The 19,110-nt window shown below is 44.2% G+C and overlaps 1 protein-coding gene across 2 annotated transcripts in view; it reads left to right on the top strand.

Moving 5' to 3' along the window:
- FAM135B (family with sequence similarity 135, member B) overlaps positions 1 to 19,110 on the top strand; it is a 298,084-nt gene that overhangs the window by 272,726 nt on the left and 6,248 nt on the right. For both annotated transcript variants that reach the window (XM_011938131.1, XM_011938133.1), the window contains exons 13-19: positions 2,023 to 4,048; positions 6,225 to 6,391; positions 9,192 to 9,283; positions 12,412 to 12,509; positions 14,140 to 14,291; positions 16,415 to 16,525; positions 18,237 to 18,350. In XM_011938131.1, coding sequence (XP_011793521.1) covers positions 2,023 to 4,048; positions 6,225 to 6,391; positions 9,192 to 9,283; positions 12,412 to 12,509; positions 14,140 to 14,291; positions 16,415 to 16,525; positions 18,237 to 18,350 — 2,760 coding nt within the window. The remainder of the gene's footprint in view (positions 1 to 2,022; positions 4,049 to 6,224; positions 6,392 to 9,191; positions 9,284 to 12,411; positions 12,510 to 14,139; positions 14,292 to 16,414; positions 16,526 to 18,236; positions 18,351 to 19,110) is intronic.

Raw genomic sequence — 19,110 nt, forward strand, 5'->3', positions numbered from 1 at the left:
TGTGTCCTTCGCGCTGGGAGTTGGAGACTGCAGCTGTTCCTATTCGGCCATCTTGCTCCCCAGATATTTTCATCGAAAATACATTTCTTTAAGAATGCTGAATATTGGCCCCCACTCTCTTCTGTCTTATAGAGTTTCTGCCGAGAGATCCACTGTTAGTCTGATGGGCTTCCCTTTGTGGGTAACCTGACCTTCCTCCTGGCTACCCTTAACATTTTTCCTTCATTTCAACTTTGGTGAATCTGACAATTGTGTGTCTTGGAGTTGCTCTTCTCGAGGAGTATATTTGTGGAGTTCTCCATATTTCCTGAATTTGAATGTTGGCCTGCCTTGCTAGGTTGAGGAAGTTCTCCTGGATAGTATCCTGAAGAGTGTTTTCCAACTTGGTTCCATTCTCCCTGTCGCTTTCAGGTACACCAACCAGATGTAGATTTGGTCTTTTCACATAGTCCCATGCTTCTTGGAGACTTTGTTCATTTCTTTTTACTCTTTTTTCTCTAAACTTCTCCTCTCACTTCATTTCATTCATTTGATCTTCAGTCACTGATACCCTTTCTTCCACTTGATCGAATCGGCTACTGAAGCTTGTGCATGCGTCACGTAGTTCTCATGCCATGGTTTTCAGCTCCATCACGTCATTTAAGGTCTTCTCTCTGCTGTTTATTCTAGTTAGCCATTCATCTAATCATTTTTCAAGGCTTTTAGCTTCTTTGCGATGGGTTCGAACATCCTCCTTTAGCTTGGAGAAGTTTGTTATTACTGATTGTCTGAAGTGTACTTCCATCAGCTCTTCAAAGTCATTTTCTGTCCAACTTTGTTCCATTGCTGGCAAGGAGCTGCATTCCTTTGGAGGAGAAGAGGTGCTCTGATTTTTAGAATTTTCAGCTTTTCTGCTCTGGTTCCTCCCCATCTTTGTGGTTTTATCTACCTTTGGTCTTTGATGATGGTGACGTATAGATGGGGTTTTGGTGTGAATGTCCTTTCTGTTTGTTAGTTTTCCTTCTGACAGTCAGGACCCTCAGCTGCAGGTCTGTTGGAGTTTGCTGGAGGTCCACTCCAGACCCTGTTTGCCTGGGTATCACCAGTGCAGGCTGCAGAACAGCATATATTGCAGAACAGCAAATGTTGCTGACTGATCCTTTCTCTGGAAGCTTTGTCTCAGAGGGGCACCTGGCTGTATGAGGTGTCAGTCAGCCCCTACTGGGAGGTGCCTCCAATTTAGGCTACTCAGGGGTCAGGGACCCACTTGAGGAGGCAGTCTGTCCATTCTCAGATCTCAAACTCCAAGGTGGGAGAACCACTACTTTCTTCAAAGCTGTCAGACAGGGATGTTTAGGTCTGCAGAAGTTTCTGCTGCCTTTTGTTCAGCTATGCCCTGCCCCCAGAAGGTGAGTCTACAGAGTCAGCCAGGCCTCCTTGAGCTGTGTTGGGCTCCACCCAGTTCGAGCTTCCTGACTGCTTTGTTTATCTACTCAAGCCTCAGCAATGGTAGACGCCCCTCCTCCAGCCTCGCTGCTACTTTGAAGTTCGATCTCAGACTGCTGTGCAAGCAATGAGTGAGGCTCCATGGGCGTAGGACCCTCTGAACCAGGCGCAGGATATAATCTCCTGGTGTGCTGTTTGCTAAGATGATTGGAAAGGCACAGTATTAGGGTGGAAGTGTCCTGATTTTCCAGGTACCATCTGTCTTGGCTTCCCTTGGCTAGGAAAGGGAATTCCCTGACCCCTTGTGCTTCCTGGGTGAGGTGATGTCCCACCCTGCTTCAGCTCACACTCTGTTGGCTGCACCCACTGTCCAACAAGTGCCAGTGAGATGAACTCAGTACTTCAGTTGGAAATGCAGAAATCACCCGTCTTCTGCATCACTCATGCTGGGAGCTGTAGACTGGAACTGTTCTATTCAGCCATCTTGGAACCAAGCCCTCAAAGCCAAATTCTTTATTATGCAGTTAGACATTTGGATAACTTGTAAACATAGATTCTTATGCTATGATATAATTTTCTTTCTTTTTTTTTCCATAGAGCATAATTTGAGTGTTTATCCTAATTTTGATGTTCCAGTGACAAGTCCTACAATAATGAATCTAAAAGAGAAAGAAGATAACTGTATGGTAAATGGCAATTTATCTTTTAGGGAAGACCTTGTCTTGTCTACCCTAAAACCATCCCAAATGGATTCTGATGAAGAAGTTATAAGGTGTCCAGAGCTGGCTGAGAATGTGGCCACACAAAATCATATGGATGTGTGCTCTGAATCTCAGGTGTATATAGCAATTGGTGAATTTCAAAACAAAGCAGGTGTGCCTGAAGATGAATGTTGGACTGGCCAAACATCTGATGCTGGGACACATCCAGTGGCAGATGTGGATACTTCTAGAAGGAGTCCAGGCCCAGAGGATGGACAGGCCCCAGTGCTGACCTACATTGATATAAAATCTAGCAATAAGAACCCCTCCAGAGCTGAACCCCTGGTGGCCTTCAATGCTCAGCATGAGAATAGGAGCTCTAGAGATAAGTATGGATTAGACAGGACTGGGCTAAGCAAAGTGGTAGTAGGTGGAAGCCACCAAAATGCCATCTCTTCAGACAAAACCACTCTCCATGAATTAAGTACTCTAGGAAAGGGAATAGATCAAGAGGGGAAGATGGTGCTGCTAAGCTTGAAACTCACCCCCTCTGAGCCCTGTGATCCACTAAATTCTACTGTGAGGGAGCCCTTAGATATTAGGTCTTCCCTAAAGGACTCTCACACAGAAGATCAGGAGGAACTCTCAGTGCTATCCGGGGTCATCAAGAGATCTTCATCCATCATATCGGATTCAGGCATTGAGAGTGAGCCAAGCTCCGTTGCCTGGTCGGAGGCCCGAAGCAGGGCTCTGGAGTTGCCCAGTGATCGGGAAGTCTTGCACCCATTTGTTCGAAGACATGCCCTCCACCGGAACTCCCTAGAGGGTGGGCACACAGAAAGTAACACGAGTTTGCCAAGCGGCATCCAGGCTTCTCTCACCTCCATTAGCTCTTTACCTTTCGAGGAGGATGAGCGGGAGGTGGCACTCACTAAGTTAACCAAGTCTGTATCTGCTCCCCATATCAGTAGCCCAGAGGAGGCTGCTGAAGATGCAGACACCAAGCAGCAAGGTGGAGGTTTTGCTGAACCTTCAGATATGCACAGCAAGAGCCAAGGTTCCCCAGGACCTTGCTCTCAACTTTCTGGTGACTCTGGAACACAGGATGCTGGAGCAGACCATCCCCTGGTAGAGATAGTTTTAGATGCTGACAACCAGCAGGGACCTGGATACATAGACATCCCCAAAGGGAAAGGGAAGCAGTTTGATGCTCAAGGACACTGTCTTCCTGATGGCAGGACTGAGAACACTCCAGGTGTTGAAACCAAAGGTCTTAATTTAAAAATACCACGTGTCATAGCACTTGAAAACCCCAGGACCAGATCTCTTCATAGAGCACTCGTGGAAACCCCAAAGGGCATACCTAAAGACTTGAATGTGGGTCAGCCAGCTCTTTCCAGCAGTGGCATCTCAGAGGTTGAGGGTCTCTCTCAACATCAGGTGCCTGAATTGAGCTGTACATCAGCTGCTGATGCCATCAACATGAACTCAAGAGGCCAGCAAAGCCAAAGTGGTTCACCTTGCATTATGGATGACACAGCATTTAATAGAGGAGCAAATGCCTTCCCGGAGGCTAAACATAAAGCAGGCACTGTGTGCCCCACTGTGACCCATTCCGTTCATTCCCAGGTTTTGAAAAACCAAGAGCTGAAGGCAGGCACTTCCATCATGGGGTCCCATCTGACCTCTGCAGAGACCTTCACTCTGGACAGTCTGAAGGCTGTGGAGGTTGTGAACTTATCTGTGTCTTGCACTGCCACCTGTCTCCCTTTCTCATCTGTGCCCAAGGAGACCCCTGCCAGGGCTGGATTCTCTTCCAAACAGACCCTGTTTCCCATCACCCATCAGCCTTTGGGATCCTTTGGAGTTGTTTCTACCCATTCCAGCACGTTGGATGAGGAAGTCAGTGAAAGGATGTTTAGGTAAGCTGGCTGATGGGCTTACCTTTCCCACAACAGTCTTTTAGATTTTTCTACATATTTCTCCATTTCATGCATACTATTTCAAAATTTAGATATCTGTGATTTTCTGATTTAAATAAGGTAATATATCATATTGTAGATAATGTATCATATATTTAATTCATATCATATGAATTAAAAATGCAGAATGCTGTGTAAAAATGGTCAATAAGTCTACCTCCAAATGTAACCACAGTGTATATTCTTCTGCATTTTTTCTATGTGAATCTATATCTATTTATGCTTTTTATACAAAAATGAGATCATTCTGTATAAATGGCAATGTAAATGTTTAATTTAATAATATATTAGAAAGATCTATGTTCATAAATCTATGTTTGCATCATCATTTTAATAATTACACAACATTCTATTGTATGAATATACCATGATTTATTAACCAAATTCTTTACAAATGAACCTTTAAATTTTAACTATTGATTGATTGATTGATTGAGACAGAGTCTCGCTCTGTCACCAGGCTGGAGTGCAGTGGCTCAATCTCAGCTCACTACAACCTCCATCTCCTGGGTTCAAGTAATTCTCCTGCCTCAGCCTCCCAAGTAGCTGGGACTACAGGTACCCACCACCATGCCCAGCTAATTTTTGTACTTTTAGTAGAGACGGGGTTTTACCATGTTGGTCAGGATGGTCTCGACCTCTTGACCTCTTGATCTGCCCGCCTGGGCCTCTCAAAGAGCTGGGATTACAGGCATGAGCCATCGCACCCTGCCAATTTTGTTCAATTTTTATTATGAATATTACAACTCTTATGAATATCATTGTACCTCTACTTTTTCATAGTTTGAAAGGGGAGTTCCTTAAGAGCCTTTGAGGAATACAATTCTTCATCAGATTTGACTCCCAAACACCCTTTAATATTGTGGGGCTTTTAAGTTTACCTTTGTAATGCCAGAATTCATTTCTTCATCCTTGTATTGGGCTTATATTCACATTAAATTCACATTTACAGCAATGTAAACTGTATATCTGATTATGTATATAATAGAATCACTTTATCAAACATCCTATCTTCTTTACCCTTCTGCAAAATGCTAAAGAGTTACATATTAATGGTGTCTCCAAAAGAAATTGCCACAGGCAGGTAAACATTGGGTTTTTTGTTTTGTAAAGAATATTAAATACCTATCATATGGTACTTGTCATTAATTCAATGAGTACACAGCAGACATAGCAGATGCTGTCCAGTAGCTGCCCGGCCAGGGGTTCCCTTGCTTTTATTGTATCTGCAGTCTAACAGAGAGACAGACACATGAGAAAAGTAGATGAGGGCAGTGACTGGGTAAATATGATGTTTCATGTGTGCAAGGTGGAGCCAGAAGGAAAAGCACCTAATTTGGCTTGGGGAAATGAGTGTGAATAGGGATAGTGGCCAGGCAAAGCTTCCTAAAGAAGATGGCATCTACTCTGAGAAAAAAGTATAAGAGACGACGACGATGATGATGAGGAGGAGGAGGAGAAGGAGGCTAATAACAGATAATAACAAGAAATAGTAAGTGTCAAATTTGAGATTCTGACCTTGGCAGTCTGACTCCAGGGTCCAGTCCCTTAACCATCGTCTTGCCAGGTAACCACACAAAGAGCATCATAGCCAAGTGAGACAGGCATTTCAGGCATACAGGCCCTCATTCACCAAGGCATGGAAGTAAAGCCAAGACATGTAGTTCATGCAGAAAATGATAAGAAATGTGTTATTTATGGAGGCTGGGAGTGGTGAGGAGTGATGCTGGAGAAGCAGGGGAAGGCCAAGCCATGGTGGGCCTGGGTGTCAATCAAGTCAAGAAGCTTTCACTTTTTACAGATTGCATGGGGCCTTGGAGGTGGGTAGAATCTTTGATATCCTGTCATTCTGTCTCCTGTTCAATGCAGGAATCACATAAGCATCTGCAGAACCAAAACCCATAGAGGCTTTGGTTTTCATAGAGTACTTTCCTGCCTCCTTGTTCAGAACAAAGCTTCACTCACTAGCATGTCCCCTGGGGGCTCAAGTCAGCGATTGCCACTCAGCAGGCACTTTGCCTGTGGGTGCTCAGCCCTCCTACATACCAGCCCAGCTCATTTCCTGTTCAACATGAAACACACAGCTTGGCTTGTGATTAATTAGTGTATTCTCCAGTTTTTATCAGGCCAAAGAAAAATTTAAAAAAGAACTGAAGATTGAAGGATTTCTGTACAGTGACTTAACTGTACTAGCTTCTGATATACCATATTTCCCACCAGAGGAAGAGGAAGAAAATTTGGAAGATGGAATTCACCTGGTTGTCTGTGTCCATGGCCTGGATGGTGAGTTCTAAAACAAGTTTTCTTCCCAAATTCTGTCATATATACAACTCATAATATTTATGCATTAATTTAGATGAAGCATTCATTCAACAGAATGTTCTATTAGCAACTATGGAATGACAGTAATTACGATGAATCTAAGGAAATGATATGGCCTTGCTCTTAAAGAAAATATCTCTCTGTCCCAAAAAATCTGTTAACTAAATAAAATACATGAATGAATGAATAAATGTAGTGAAGGAGTGAATGGGATAAATCAATACATAAATAAATGGAATAAATGATTAATAGAATAAGTGTACAAAGTAAAAGAATGAATGGAGTGAATGAATTAATGAAATTAATATATTATGGGAATGAATATATTAATGAAATGCATGAACACAGTAATTTGAACCCATGAATTCATGGAATTCATGAGTCAATACAATGGTCTGAATAAAGGAAGAAATGGAGAGGAATGAATACATGTATTCATTTTGAGGAGCTCAGGTTAGTGGCCCAAACTATTTTGCTACCTATTTTTATTTACCTCCCACTTATAGAATACCTTTTCTATACCAGGGACTTTGCTAGGTTCTGAGATTTGCAGGAACAAAACAAACTTTCTCACTCATCAACTCAATGTCATGCATGACCAGTCTGTACCTCTCATGTACATGACACTAAAGTAAAATGAGATAAGACTTTCAATATATTTGTTAAAATAAGACATGTGATCAGGCTATAGGCAATTTTTTTCCATCATGCACATGAAAGATGAGGAATGTTATAAAGATAGAGAGGCTTCACCCATTTTGTACTGTCAGAAAACGGAGCCATGGACCACATTATCAACTGGGCAATAAGTCATGAAAACCACAACTGATACCAAGCCCAGGGTGCTTTGGAAGATGAGTTCTCGACTTCAAGGTGCATCTGCCTAAACTCTGCAGAATTTTCAGGATCCACTTGTTCAAATTCAATTTCCAAGGGCTTATTTGTATTAACAGAGAGCTGAGCACATTGATAACTGTTATGAATATTGACACAACTCTTCATGTTGTACAAAATACTCAAGATTTGTATTCTTATAAATGTTCTCAGTTTATTAAGAACACCATATGAAATCACATTTTCTGAGACAATTTTAAGTTGCAGAAAGTTCTCTTTCCCTCAGTAGCTGAAGGAGAGGGGGCCATTTCCACCCCTTGCTTAACACTTTATGCTGAACATAAACACTTGCAGCTTTTGTTTTCCTAAGGCAGGCCCTGGCATATCATTAGGGAACTTTAAACAATAGCAACAGTGGAACCAAACAGCCTAATTTTACTGACAAAAATGAAAGAGGGAATGAATAATAATTAACGTCATAACACAAAATGCAGAGATTTCCTTAAAAAATGACCATTTTGTGACTGTGACCTTACACGTTTGGGCATGTACTCTGACAGGCCACCAACATGGGTGGCGTTTGGGCATATCTGAGTCATCCTGAAGCATCAGGGACAACCCCGAACACCTGGACTTCCCCCAATTCCACGTGGCACGTTCACTCTCCTTTGAATCATTGGGTAGTTTCATAAAGAATGATATTTTCACTCACAGTTTACAGACTGTTTTGGAACTATGACCTGTGGGGCATGCATATTTACATAGTAAAGTAAGTGATTTATACATCCAAATAACCAGCTTCTAACTTTCAGCTCTACAGGGAACTTATTTATTTATTTATTTTTATTTTTTTGAAGTGGAGTCTTGCTCTGTCCCCCAGGCTGGAGGGCAGTGGCATGATCTCGGCTCCCTGAAAGCTCCGCCTCCCAGGTTCATGCTATTCTCCTGCCTCAGCCTCCCAAGTAGCTGGGACTACAGGCTCCCGCCACCACACCCAGCTAATTTTTTGTATTTTTAGTAGAGATGGGATTTCACCATGTTAGCCAGGATGGTTTTGATCTGACCTCGTGATCCACCTGCCTTGGCCTCCCAAAGTGCTGGGATTACAGGCATGAGCCACTGCACCCGGCCTCTACAGGGAACTTTTAAGAAATAGGACAAACATTTATTAAGACGTAATTGAACCCGTACGACCAACATTAAATGTATGCCTCACTATACTGGCATATAAACCTTATTCTGTTGTATTAAATCCATTTTTTTCACATGACTTTTATTTTGGGAATGCATTTCCTGTGTTCTTCATGCCTTGATAGCCTTGCATTCTTAACCTTTCATCCCTCTGCTCCAATGCCCACTGCTGTGGCTCCATAGAGCTTGCTTTGCCATGACTCTTGTTCCCAAGAGACAGTCCTAGTCTATTTAGATCACTGTGCCATGATTGGCCAATTGGGAGGTAGGGGGAGGCTTGCAGATTACCTGTAAATGGCAGTACTAGATAGTCTTCTATTAAGCAAGTAACTGAAGACGGGGCTGGTAGGGGTCCCATTGTGCCCCATCAGCCATGTGAAAGAATCACTTGCAAAAGAACCACTTGCAAAATGGGATTTGCTGTGGAAGAAGGGGAGGCAGGGTACCTCCCACCGTTCCTGCATGCAGAGTGTTCACAAGTCACATGCTCACAGATCAGGGATAACTCTGTCGAGGTGGGACTGCTAGAAAGGACCAGACTCTGAGTGTGGGGGGCCGAGGGGTGGCAGGAGAGCCGGGATTGTAGCTGTTTTCGTTGTTTATGTTAACTACTTAACCAAAACTGAGAAAAACCAGTAGAAATGGGGGAAGAGGGAGAGAGAAAGAAATTCCTCGTCTGTCAATATTTTATATGACTAACTACGGGACTGGGGTGGGGGTTATCTGTCATTTTTAGGGAACAGTGCAGACCTTCGACTGGTAAAGACGTTCATAGAACTGGGGCTCCCTGGAGGAAAACTGGACTTCCTGATGTCTGAAAAGAATCAGGTATGGTGATAAAAACACCAGAACTGGAAGAACCCTGGAAGCATGCTTATATGAGCCTCCTCAATGCACCATGATAGTTTAGGGACACACACAGATAGGAGGAGACCATGAAAAGAAATGCTGGCCAGGCATTTGGATGGGCTGGAAAGAAAAGACCTGCTGTTTTATTTTGGGAGGGAGAGGAAAGGGTAAGAAATGAGAACATGTGAATCAGTTGACTGGAGCCTTTGCCTTCACAGGGTATTAGGGCGGGTGACAAGTGAGAGCATAAGTTATTTAGGTAATGACTCACTTCCCAACTGTTGGCACTCAGTTCTGCCTTTACTTGGGCACCTGCTGTAGGCAAAGTTGTGCACCATGCAGTACACAGAGGTATCGATGTTGAGGGAGAGAGAAGAAAATGATTTTTTGGAGCATCTGCGTACTCCGTACCTGTTTCCTCATTTAACTTCATGGCAGTTCTATCACATGTTGATATCACCATCTCCTCACAGGAGAGGGGACGGAGCTTCTAGGCAGGGTCCATGTCACGCTGTCCTGGAGAGGAGGATACTATATGTGATCTCCAGGAAGATAATTCCTGTGTGCACCCAACTTTAATACATGAACAAATCTGACCCAGTGCTAAGAGAGGATGGCCAGGTGCGGTGGCTCGCACCTATAATCCCAGCACTTTGGGAAGCCGAGGCAGGCAGATCGCTTGAGCCTAGGAGTTCAGAAACAGCCTGGGCAACAAAGTGAGACCCTTTCTCTACAAAAAATACAAAAATTAGCTTGGTGTGATGGTGGACACCTATATTCCCAGCTACTTGGGAGACTGAAGTGGGAGGATCACGTGAGCCCAAGGAGGTCGAGGTTGCAGTGCACTGTGATCACACCACTGCACTCCAGCATGGGTGAAAGAGCAAGGCGCTGTCTTAAAAAAAAAAAAAGAAAGAAAGAAAAGAAAAGAAAAGTAAAGAAAAGAGGATAACCAGGCCAGTCAGAGGAGGGAGCAGGGAAATGAGTGAGCAGCACTTGCTCACTTGGTGTTTGTGATTTGTGCTAGTGAGGTTTTCTTTTCAGGGAAGATAAGAATTGTTAGCAAGAGAGAGCCAGTCAGGAAATAATCCTTCTGGGTGTGCACATCTAGCAACTCTCTGATGCGGCTTCATGGCTGCTGGGTTCAACCTGGAAATCTCAGGTCTTTAGAGCTGGACCTTTACACAATTCACTGAATTGCAGGAGTTGGCCACACATTGCTACTTTTTGAAAGTTGTCTCGGCCGGGTGCAATGTAATCCCAGCATTTTGGGAGGCCAAGGTGGGTGGATCATGAGGTCAGGAGATTGAGACCATCCTGGCTGACATGGTGAAACCCTGTCTCTACCAAAAACACAAAAACTTAGCCGGGCATTGTGGCAGGCACCTGCAGTCCCAGCTACTCGGCAGGAGAATGGAGTGAACCCGGGAGGCGGAGGTTGCAGTGAGTCGAGATCGCACCACTGCACTCTCCAGCCTTTGCGACAGATCGAGACTCCATCTCAAAAAAAAAACAAGAAAGTTGTCTCATCAGCAGGTCCACTTTCAGTATGTATTAATATACTTTTAAACGCCTTGGTTGGGGAGTTCCTGGTATTACTTTTTAAACCTACTGTGATTTCCAAAGCATAGCTCATCATGGTCAACTCAGGCATCATACTTATAGCCATTTATTTAAATAATGTGTATGTTGAATTAATATTTTATGGATGAGGAAATAGGCTCTGAAAAGTTAGAGGAAAAAAAAGCAGCATCTCTCTTAGGTATATTTTACCTAATTTTTTTTTTTTTTTTTTTTTTTTTGAGATGGAGTCTCGCTCTGTCACCAAGGCTGGAGTGCAGTGGTGCAACTTCAGCTCACTGCAGCCTCCACCTCCTGGGTTCAAGTAATTCTCCTGCTTCAGCCTCCTGAACTACAGGCATGTGCCACCACACCCAACTAATTTTTTGTAGTTTTAGTAGAGACGGGGCTTCACCATGTAAGACAGGATGGTCTTGATCTCCTGACCTTGTAATCCACCTGCCTCGGCCTCCCAAAGTGCTGTGATTACAGGCATGAGCCACTGCACCTGTCCTATTTTATCTAATTTTTAACATGGCACTAAGAAGGTAGCGACACTATCCCCCTTTAATAAATAAGGAGACTGAGGTTTAGATGGGAAGCAACAGGTCCAAGGCACAGATCCCATAAGCAGAAGAGCTTATGGTTCTTTCTTATTCCAGGAAGTCTAGAGACCTTGCAGTATGCTTTATTCTGTTGCGCCTCGAAGCTCATTAGATGGCAGGTGACAGAAACTCATAAAGGTCTTCTCTTCACCACTCCTATCCCCCAACACATATGCCTTTCTTCACTGGATGGACATTTGTGAGACATCCTGTTCACTTTTCCTAGCTCTTGGCAGCCCATGATGTTATAGGACAGCTCCACATATGAGGGACTTTTCAAACATTTTTGGATATTGGCCCCAAATCTATTTCCCTTTGACTCTAATTCATGTTTCTAAAAGTTAGCCCTTGAGGTTATATAAAGCAATCTAATATATCTTCCTTGTTGCTGCCCTTCAAATATTCAAGGACATGTGTGGCGTTCCTCTTCCTTTGATCTCCTGGGTCCTTCCACCATCCATCCTAAGACATGGGTGACTTCACGATCCTTCCCAAAGCTGACTGCATACTCTAAAGGCTATGCCACAGAAAGGGGAGGGCCTCTGCAGTGAGGCCTGTCTTGGTGCGAACCCTGGGTCATGTGAGGTGAACAGGCAGCCTCCCCTCCCAGAGCCTATTTCCTCCTCTGTGAAGCGGGGGCGGCAATCCCAGCGGCATGCTGACACTCCAGGCACATGGTGTGGCATTCGGCACCACAAGCTTGCTACTTCAGTGTCAGCCGCCCTCCCAGCTGAGTGTTCCTGAGCGTCTTCATGTTTCTTCCTTAGAGCCCCAGTCTGTGGGCCTTTTGTCCTGAGGTCATATCTCATCCTGTAGCCCTAACATCAGAGGTAGGCACACCCCAGTAGACACCACGGTGTTTAGTGGAAGAAGACAGGCTGTGCACAGAGCCCAGCCCCCGCCACAACCATACCCAACACCTGTTCCTCTCTCTTCTTCCAGATGGACACATTTGCAGATTTTGATACCATGACGGATCGGTTGTTGGATGAAATCATTCAACACATTCAGTTGTACAACCTCTCCATATCCCGAATTAGGTAAAAGGAAACCACAGGTAGTTAATGCTGGGGGAAGAGGGGGGACATTTTTGAGTGTTTGCTGTATAAAAGCAATATTATGATGTCTTCTGTACACCACTGAGCTAAGCTAACCTGTGACTTTTAATAAATTATTTTTAAAGCAGAAGTAAGTACCAGGTCTGTTGTACACATTCATATCGGCTACAGTTTATGTCAGGGAGAATAACAATTTTTGTAGTTTTGTAGGAAGAGTATTGGACTTAAAACAAAAATTCCTAGGTTTGAATTCTTGTTCTAACACTCACAAGTTGAAATCTTGTTTCTTACCATGTACCAGATATAGAACCTTTTGCAAGGTTTCTAAATCTCTAAACCTCTGTTTTCTTATCTATTAAGGGGAATTAGCACTGAGATGATGTGTGAAAAAGGCCAGGTGCGGTGGCTCACGCCTGTAATCCCAGCACTTTGGGAGGCCGAGGCGGGTGGATCATGAGGTCAGGAGATAGAGACCATCCTGGCTAACACGGTGAAACCCCGTCTCTACTAAAAACACAAAAAAACTAGCCGGGCATGGTGGCAGGCGCCTGTAGTCCCAGCTACTTGGGAGACTGAGACAGGAGAATGGTGTGAACCCGGGAGGCGGAGCTTGCGGTGAGCCGCGATTGCGCCACTGCACTCCAGCCTTGGCAACAGAGTGAGACTGCGTCCCAAAAAAAAAAAAAAAAAAAAACAGAAAACAAAAAGCAGAATGAGTTGCCCACCCCAAAAGGAAGGTTCCAATCAGCACTGTTTTTATTCTTACACTGTACCAACTGTTTCAGTGATGACAGTGCTAGTAAGCAGCTTGCATTTTTCATGCATTCGAATATGTAGACGTAGTGCTATTCCCTTGATATGCATTATCCCATTTAGTCTTCAGATATAAAATATTACTTCTTTATTCCACAAATGAAGCCTATAGAGGTTAGATTAAAAAAAAAAAGAATAAAAGAAAAGCTAGGTAAGGCAGCTTCGTAGGCTGACACTGACTTCTTTTCTTGGCTGGTTGTATGCTCATCATGAGTAGAGGTGGGGAGGTATAGCCTCTCATATAATAGACTCTCAATAAATAAGTATTTAACTTGAGAGTAATGATGCGTTGAACACGTGGGCCTGTGAGTAGGAGTATGGCTGGAGCAGAGCCTGCAGGAGGGGGTCTAACAGCATGGGCTGTGAGCAGGTGGTTCAGTATATACACAGCAGGTGAAGAAGAGGATGAATGGCCTCCCAAGCAGGATAAGGACTTGGGACCTGATCCTATGAATGACCAGGAGATTTCAATGTTCAGAGGTGCATTTCAGGAAGGACCTTCCCTTCTCGCATGTGGAATAAAGGCAGGCTTCTCTAACAGCATGAAGCTGGCTGAAATGCCCACACTTCTCCCCTGACTGGGCACAAAGCTCCCATTCACAAAGACCCCATCTCAGGCTTCTCGTGGTCAGGGTTTGGGAACCTGATGAGGATGAGTTGGCAGTCCCCGTGCTCTTTGCCAGTGCCCCTACATTCAGTGGGAGGTGGAGGACACTGGCTCCTGATGCTTCCAGCACTGCGCTCTTGGGCACCAGCATTCACCGTCACGCTCACGGGTACCCTTTCCATCTCTCCACAGCTTCATTGGCCATTCTCTTGGCAATATCATCATTCGATCGGTCCTCACACGGCCCCGGTTCCGGTATTACCTCAACAAACTCCACACGTTCCTGTCACTCTCTGGGCCTCACCTGGGAACCCTGTACAACAACAGCACCCTGGTTAGTACAGGTAAGACTCTTCTAGGGCTCGTCATTCCTCAGAATTAAGCTGGGGCCTCCGGGACCTGAAACTGGGGACAGAGGTTCTTCCAGATGAAACCCTGTGACTGTGGAGTCTTTTCCAAGCATGGCATGGAGGGAGGAGTCCTGGCCTTAGAGGTGCGGCCCTTGTGTCTGGGGGCTGAGTGAGGTGACACTAGATGTTTTCCAGGATCCTTTCTGCCTTCAAATTTCTGTGAATAAAAGGCAGTGTCCCTGGAGTTCTGGTTGGAAAAGATTGACAAGGCACGGCGTTGTGATGAAGAGAACAGGGAGTCTGAATCAGTCCACCTGCATGACAAACCTGTGGTTAAGTCCTGACCAGGACACTTAAGGAAGACTCTGGCCTAGACATTTAATCTCTGTGCTCCTCAGTCTCCCTGTCTGTAAAGTGGAGATTATGTGTGTGTGTATCTGTGTTTGTGTATATGTATGCATACATATACGTATGTGTACAAGCATGTATACGATATATGTATGTATACATATATGTGTTATGGAGGTGCATATGTGCGTGTGTGTATCATAGAATTGTTGAAGAATTTCTGTGTTGAATTACACAGGGGAAGGAAATGAGGTTAACTCCCATCTATGGGAGGTTGAATATATCAGCAAGAGCCAGCCAAAGAAGGACCTCGAATGACTCGCGAAGATGTTAGACTTACCCTGTAGACCTTGTAGATACTACTCACAAGATTTTAGCTGAGGAGGTGACATGGTTTGGTGTATGGAAGCCCAAGGAGGGCACTGAGTTTTACATGTAATAACAAATCATTTATTAAATCATGTTCTTAACAAATATCTCAGTAGTCCCTGATTATTCAAACCCATTATGTGGCATTAGGGTCACCCCTGAGAAGCTTCCTTGTCCCTGTAATCCTCTAGGCCTCTGCCACTGTCCCCTGTCCTCTCCCAACACTCACATTGTTTCCTCATGACCTGGTCAGTTTAGTTAGTTTGCTTTTAAGTTATTTTAGGGCATACTTGTGAACATGAGTTATCCGACACATTGGCACATAACAAATGGAAGTCCATTCCCTCTGCACTCTGTCTTTCCTCCCAAACCAAGGAAGCCATTCTTTGAACAGAAACAAATTTGTTAAACTACATTTCCTGCCCCCTGCCCACAGTTATAAAGTAATCTTGCAACATTATAAAATATTTTTTAAAAAGAGAGACTTTACTAATAATTTCTCCAATCTATCATATCCAGAGTAATTTTATATATTTCATTCTATTTATCTTTGCACACACACATTGACGTAGCAGTCAGTGTAATATATGTACATACCATAGCTTGCTTATTTCCTTGTATTTCTATCAGATTAATTTGCTTGTTGTGGTTACATAATCCTTACACTCATCAATGTTAGTGTTTGCCTAAGCATAGCTAAACTGATGAGTTTTGTTTTTGTTTTGCTTTTTGAGAGGGATTCTTGCTCTTGTCGCCCAGGCTGGAGTGCAATGGCACAATCTCGACTCACTGCAACCTCTGCCTCCCAGGTTCAAGTGATTCTTCTGGCTCAGCCTCTGGAGTAGCTGGGATTACAGGTGCCTGCCGCCACACCTGGCTAATTTTTTAATAGAGATGGGGTTTCACCATTTTGGCCAGCCTGGTCTCGAACTCCTGACCTCAGGTGATCCACCCACCTTGGCCTCCCAAAGTGCTGAGATTACAGGCATGAGCCACCATGCCCGGCTAACAGATGACTTGTGAAGTGAGACATTTATTCTAGCTTTACAGTATCCTAAATGTATCTGTAAGGATCGTTTTTATATTCTTTTCGCATTGAAAATTATTACCCTAGGCTTCTTTTTCAGAAGGAGATTGACTGGATGGAAGAGTGTGGGTAGTTCCTTACTCCCAAGCCTGTTGTCCTATCGTTTTTGCAGGATAGTTTAAGTCCTTGCCACCAGTACATGAGAGGACAAATTTATCTCTAACTTCCCAATTATTTGCTAATATGCCTACTTCTCTCTTATTTTCAAGTTAACTAAAATTCACAGTTTAACATTCATCTCACCAAAATTCCATCCCAGTTATTTTTTGTTTTGTTTTGTGTTTTTGATTTTTGTTTTGTTTTGTCTTCCTAGGCTTATGGCTCATGCAGAAACTGAAGAAATCCGGGTCTCTACTGCAGCTGACCTTCAGGGATAATGCTGATTTGCGCAAATGTTTCCTCTACCAGCTAAGCCAAAAAACAGGTCAGTGGTTTCCCCCACCGCTGCAGTTATGAGTTTGAGCTTGGAATTCAACTCCTGAGACACAAATGAGATATAATGCTACATTGATTCACTCACAGAAGGGCCTAGTCAGGAGGCCCAGCACTCAAAGCCTCTTCGGCTCCTTGGGAGGCCAACAGCTACCAGGAACTCAGCTCCTCTTGCCCATTGCCCATAAGGCATGTGAGAGATTGAGCCAAGGTGTGTGTAAGATCATTTCAATAACCAGAAGCTGTAGATTCTGCTTTGTGCCAGTTTTTCAATGTTCTCATTGCGTAGGCCCAAGATCGGTGTGCCAGCTTCACCCAGGTGCAGGCCCATCTACGCAAAATGCAGATGCAACATTTTCCACTGGTGTTGACTGTGCAGTGGGAGACGGGGGTCACTGTCAGGCAGGCCTGCTATTATACCTGCACCCTCTCTCTGTCACATGGAAGTGCATAGAGGTGTTGAAGACTCTGCCTGCTACATGGGGATGACCACAGTGGACGGCAGTAATGGTGGTCATTGCCGAGTGGTCCCCATGTCCAGTCGGGGAGTGGAGCAGCTGACTGATTGCCCTGCTCAGTCCCACCATGCAAGCTGGCCTGGCCCAGGGTCTGTTCTTGGTCACAGTCTTCCACCGTCCTGTAAACACTGACTCTGCTGATCCCTCTGCGCCTGTGAGTCTGGTGTAGCCACAGGCTGATCTGTGAGCCCGGCTGAGTTCCTCTCCTACTTTGTGCCTCTGTGTGTTGAGTTGAGCTCTTAGAGCTATCTTCTGTGGAGGAGGAGGAGGGAGGCAGGACTTGGCAGAAGAAGGTGGGACAGCAGCATGATCACCGTAGAGTCCATCGGGGTGTAAGAAGTGACCCTGGAGAGCGATCCTGAAGGAAGGGGAGGGGCTGGCCATTACACCTTTATCCTCCTTGCCCGTGTATTGGCCAGCTATTGAAGTAGGCTGCCCCCAGTGTGTGATGTCTGATGAGGGGAACCTCTTCAGTAAGGGACACATGGCTAAGAGCTGACAGCCACCCACCCAGCAGGATCTGGGGAATGAGAAGGATGGCCTCAGTCCAGACGGAGTGTACGGGTGGTCTGCAGTGCTCTGGAGGTTCACGATGGGCTTTGAGGCCTGGAGGGATACACTGTGATATTGAATTTGAAGGGTTCTTCTGTCTGCATTGTGGGGACAGGTTGCAGGAAGGCAAGACTGGCTGCAGAGAGGTGAGTTCTGAGGCTGTTTTCCTAAAGCATGGGACGTGGTGAATTAGAGGAGGTGCTAGGGTTGAGGAGGAAGAACAGGATACTCAGACTGATGTCCTTACGAACTCCTTAATATTTCTATCCCCAAAAGGCTTTTATGATCTCATCCTTGTTGCTTATTTTTTCTGTGTCCAGAGTAGCTTTCTGCGTGTCTCCTTAGCTTTCATGGCTGATGAGAACAGGCTTCATCTCCCCTCACAAATGCAAAGCCCCTGTGTAGTGACTTCTTTTTTTGACCTCCCACAGGCCGCCACGATAACTCTGTGCCATCTGCTGTGCCTTGTTAAACCTCAGGACAGAATGTCCTTGTGCAGTGATACAACTAGTGTGTGGTGTGTCATCATTTTTTCACTTTCTGAGACAAGTCTGGAAATTTGTGCAAATTTCCAGAGGGGGTTGAAGTTGAAACTACCTGGGTAAAAAGTACTCATCTGGCTAATTATTACAGGGCTGCAGTATTTTAAAAATGTCGTGCTGGTTGCTTCTCCCCAAGACCGTTATGTGCCATTTCATTCAGCCAGGATCGAAATGTGTAAAACTGCCCTCAAAGACAGACACACAGGTAAGCTACATTTAATTTTTGCTCAGGGACTTGCTGATTTCAAAAGCAAAAGTAAATTTGTGAAATTGACTATGCCTATTGGGAACACCTGGGCTATAGGTTTAGTGCTGCATTTATCTTAGCTTAGCGATAGGATAAACATAGCTCATCTTGATGTTATTGTGCCAGATCCTTCCTTTATGTAATAAACGGTCGCATGTTTATTAGATTATGAAACTTCTGTTCAGTCCTATTGCGTGCCAGTCACTGAAACTGATGGCTGGGATGTAGAATTCAATGAGACAGGCCCTGCCCTCAAGGGGCACATTGTCTAGTTGGAGCCTCGACAAGTAATAACAATGATAGTAAAATGTGATAAGTCAAAAAATAAAATAATGCCTAAGGCATTAACCAGCCCAGAAGTGGAACAGGGTGTAGGACAGAGTCAGACGAGGGTCGCTGGAGATGACAATGAGTTAGGTTTTAAAGGATAGGTAGGAATTTTCCAGACAATCAAGATGGATGTGGGCTGGCATTCCTGGTTTCCTTTGGTTAATTTGTTTAATTCTTGTTTTTGTTTTTTTTTAAACATGTTTGTAGCTTTTAATTTTGAAATAATTTTATGCTCAAAAGGTGTTGCAACAGCAGTGCAAAAAAATTCCTGTATACATTTCACTCTGATGCCCAATATTAGCATCTTACATAAGCATTGTACAATTATCAAAATCACAAAATTAATACTGATACAATATTATTATCTAATTTACAGACCTTATCCAAA

The sequence above is a fragment of the Colobus angolensis genome, unplaced genomic scaffold (genome assembly GCF_000951035.1).
Source record: "Colobus angolensis palliatus isolate OR3802 unplaced genomic scaffold, Cang.pa_1.0 Scaffold17, whole genome shotgun sequence".
Lineage (NCBI taxonomy): Eukaryota > Metazoa > Chordata > Mammalia > Primates > Cercopithecidae > Colobus > Colobus angolensis.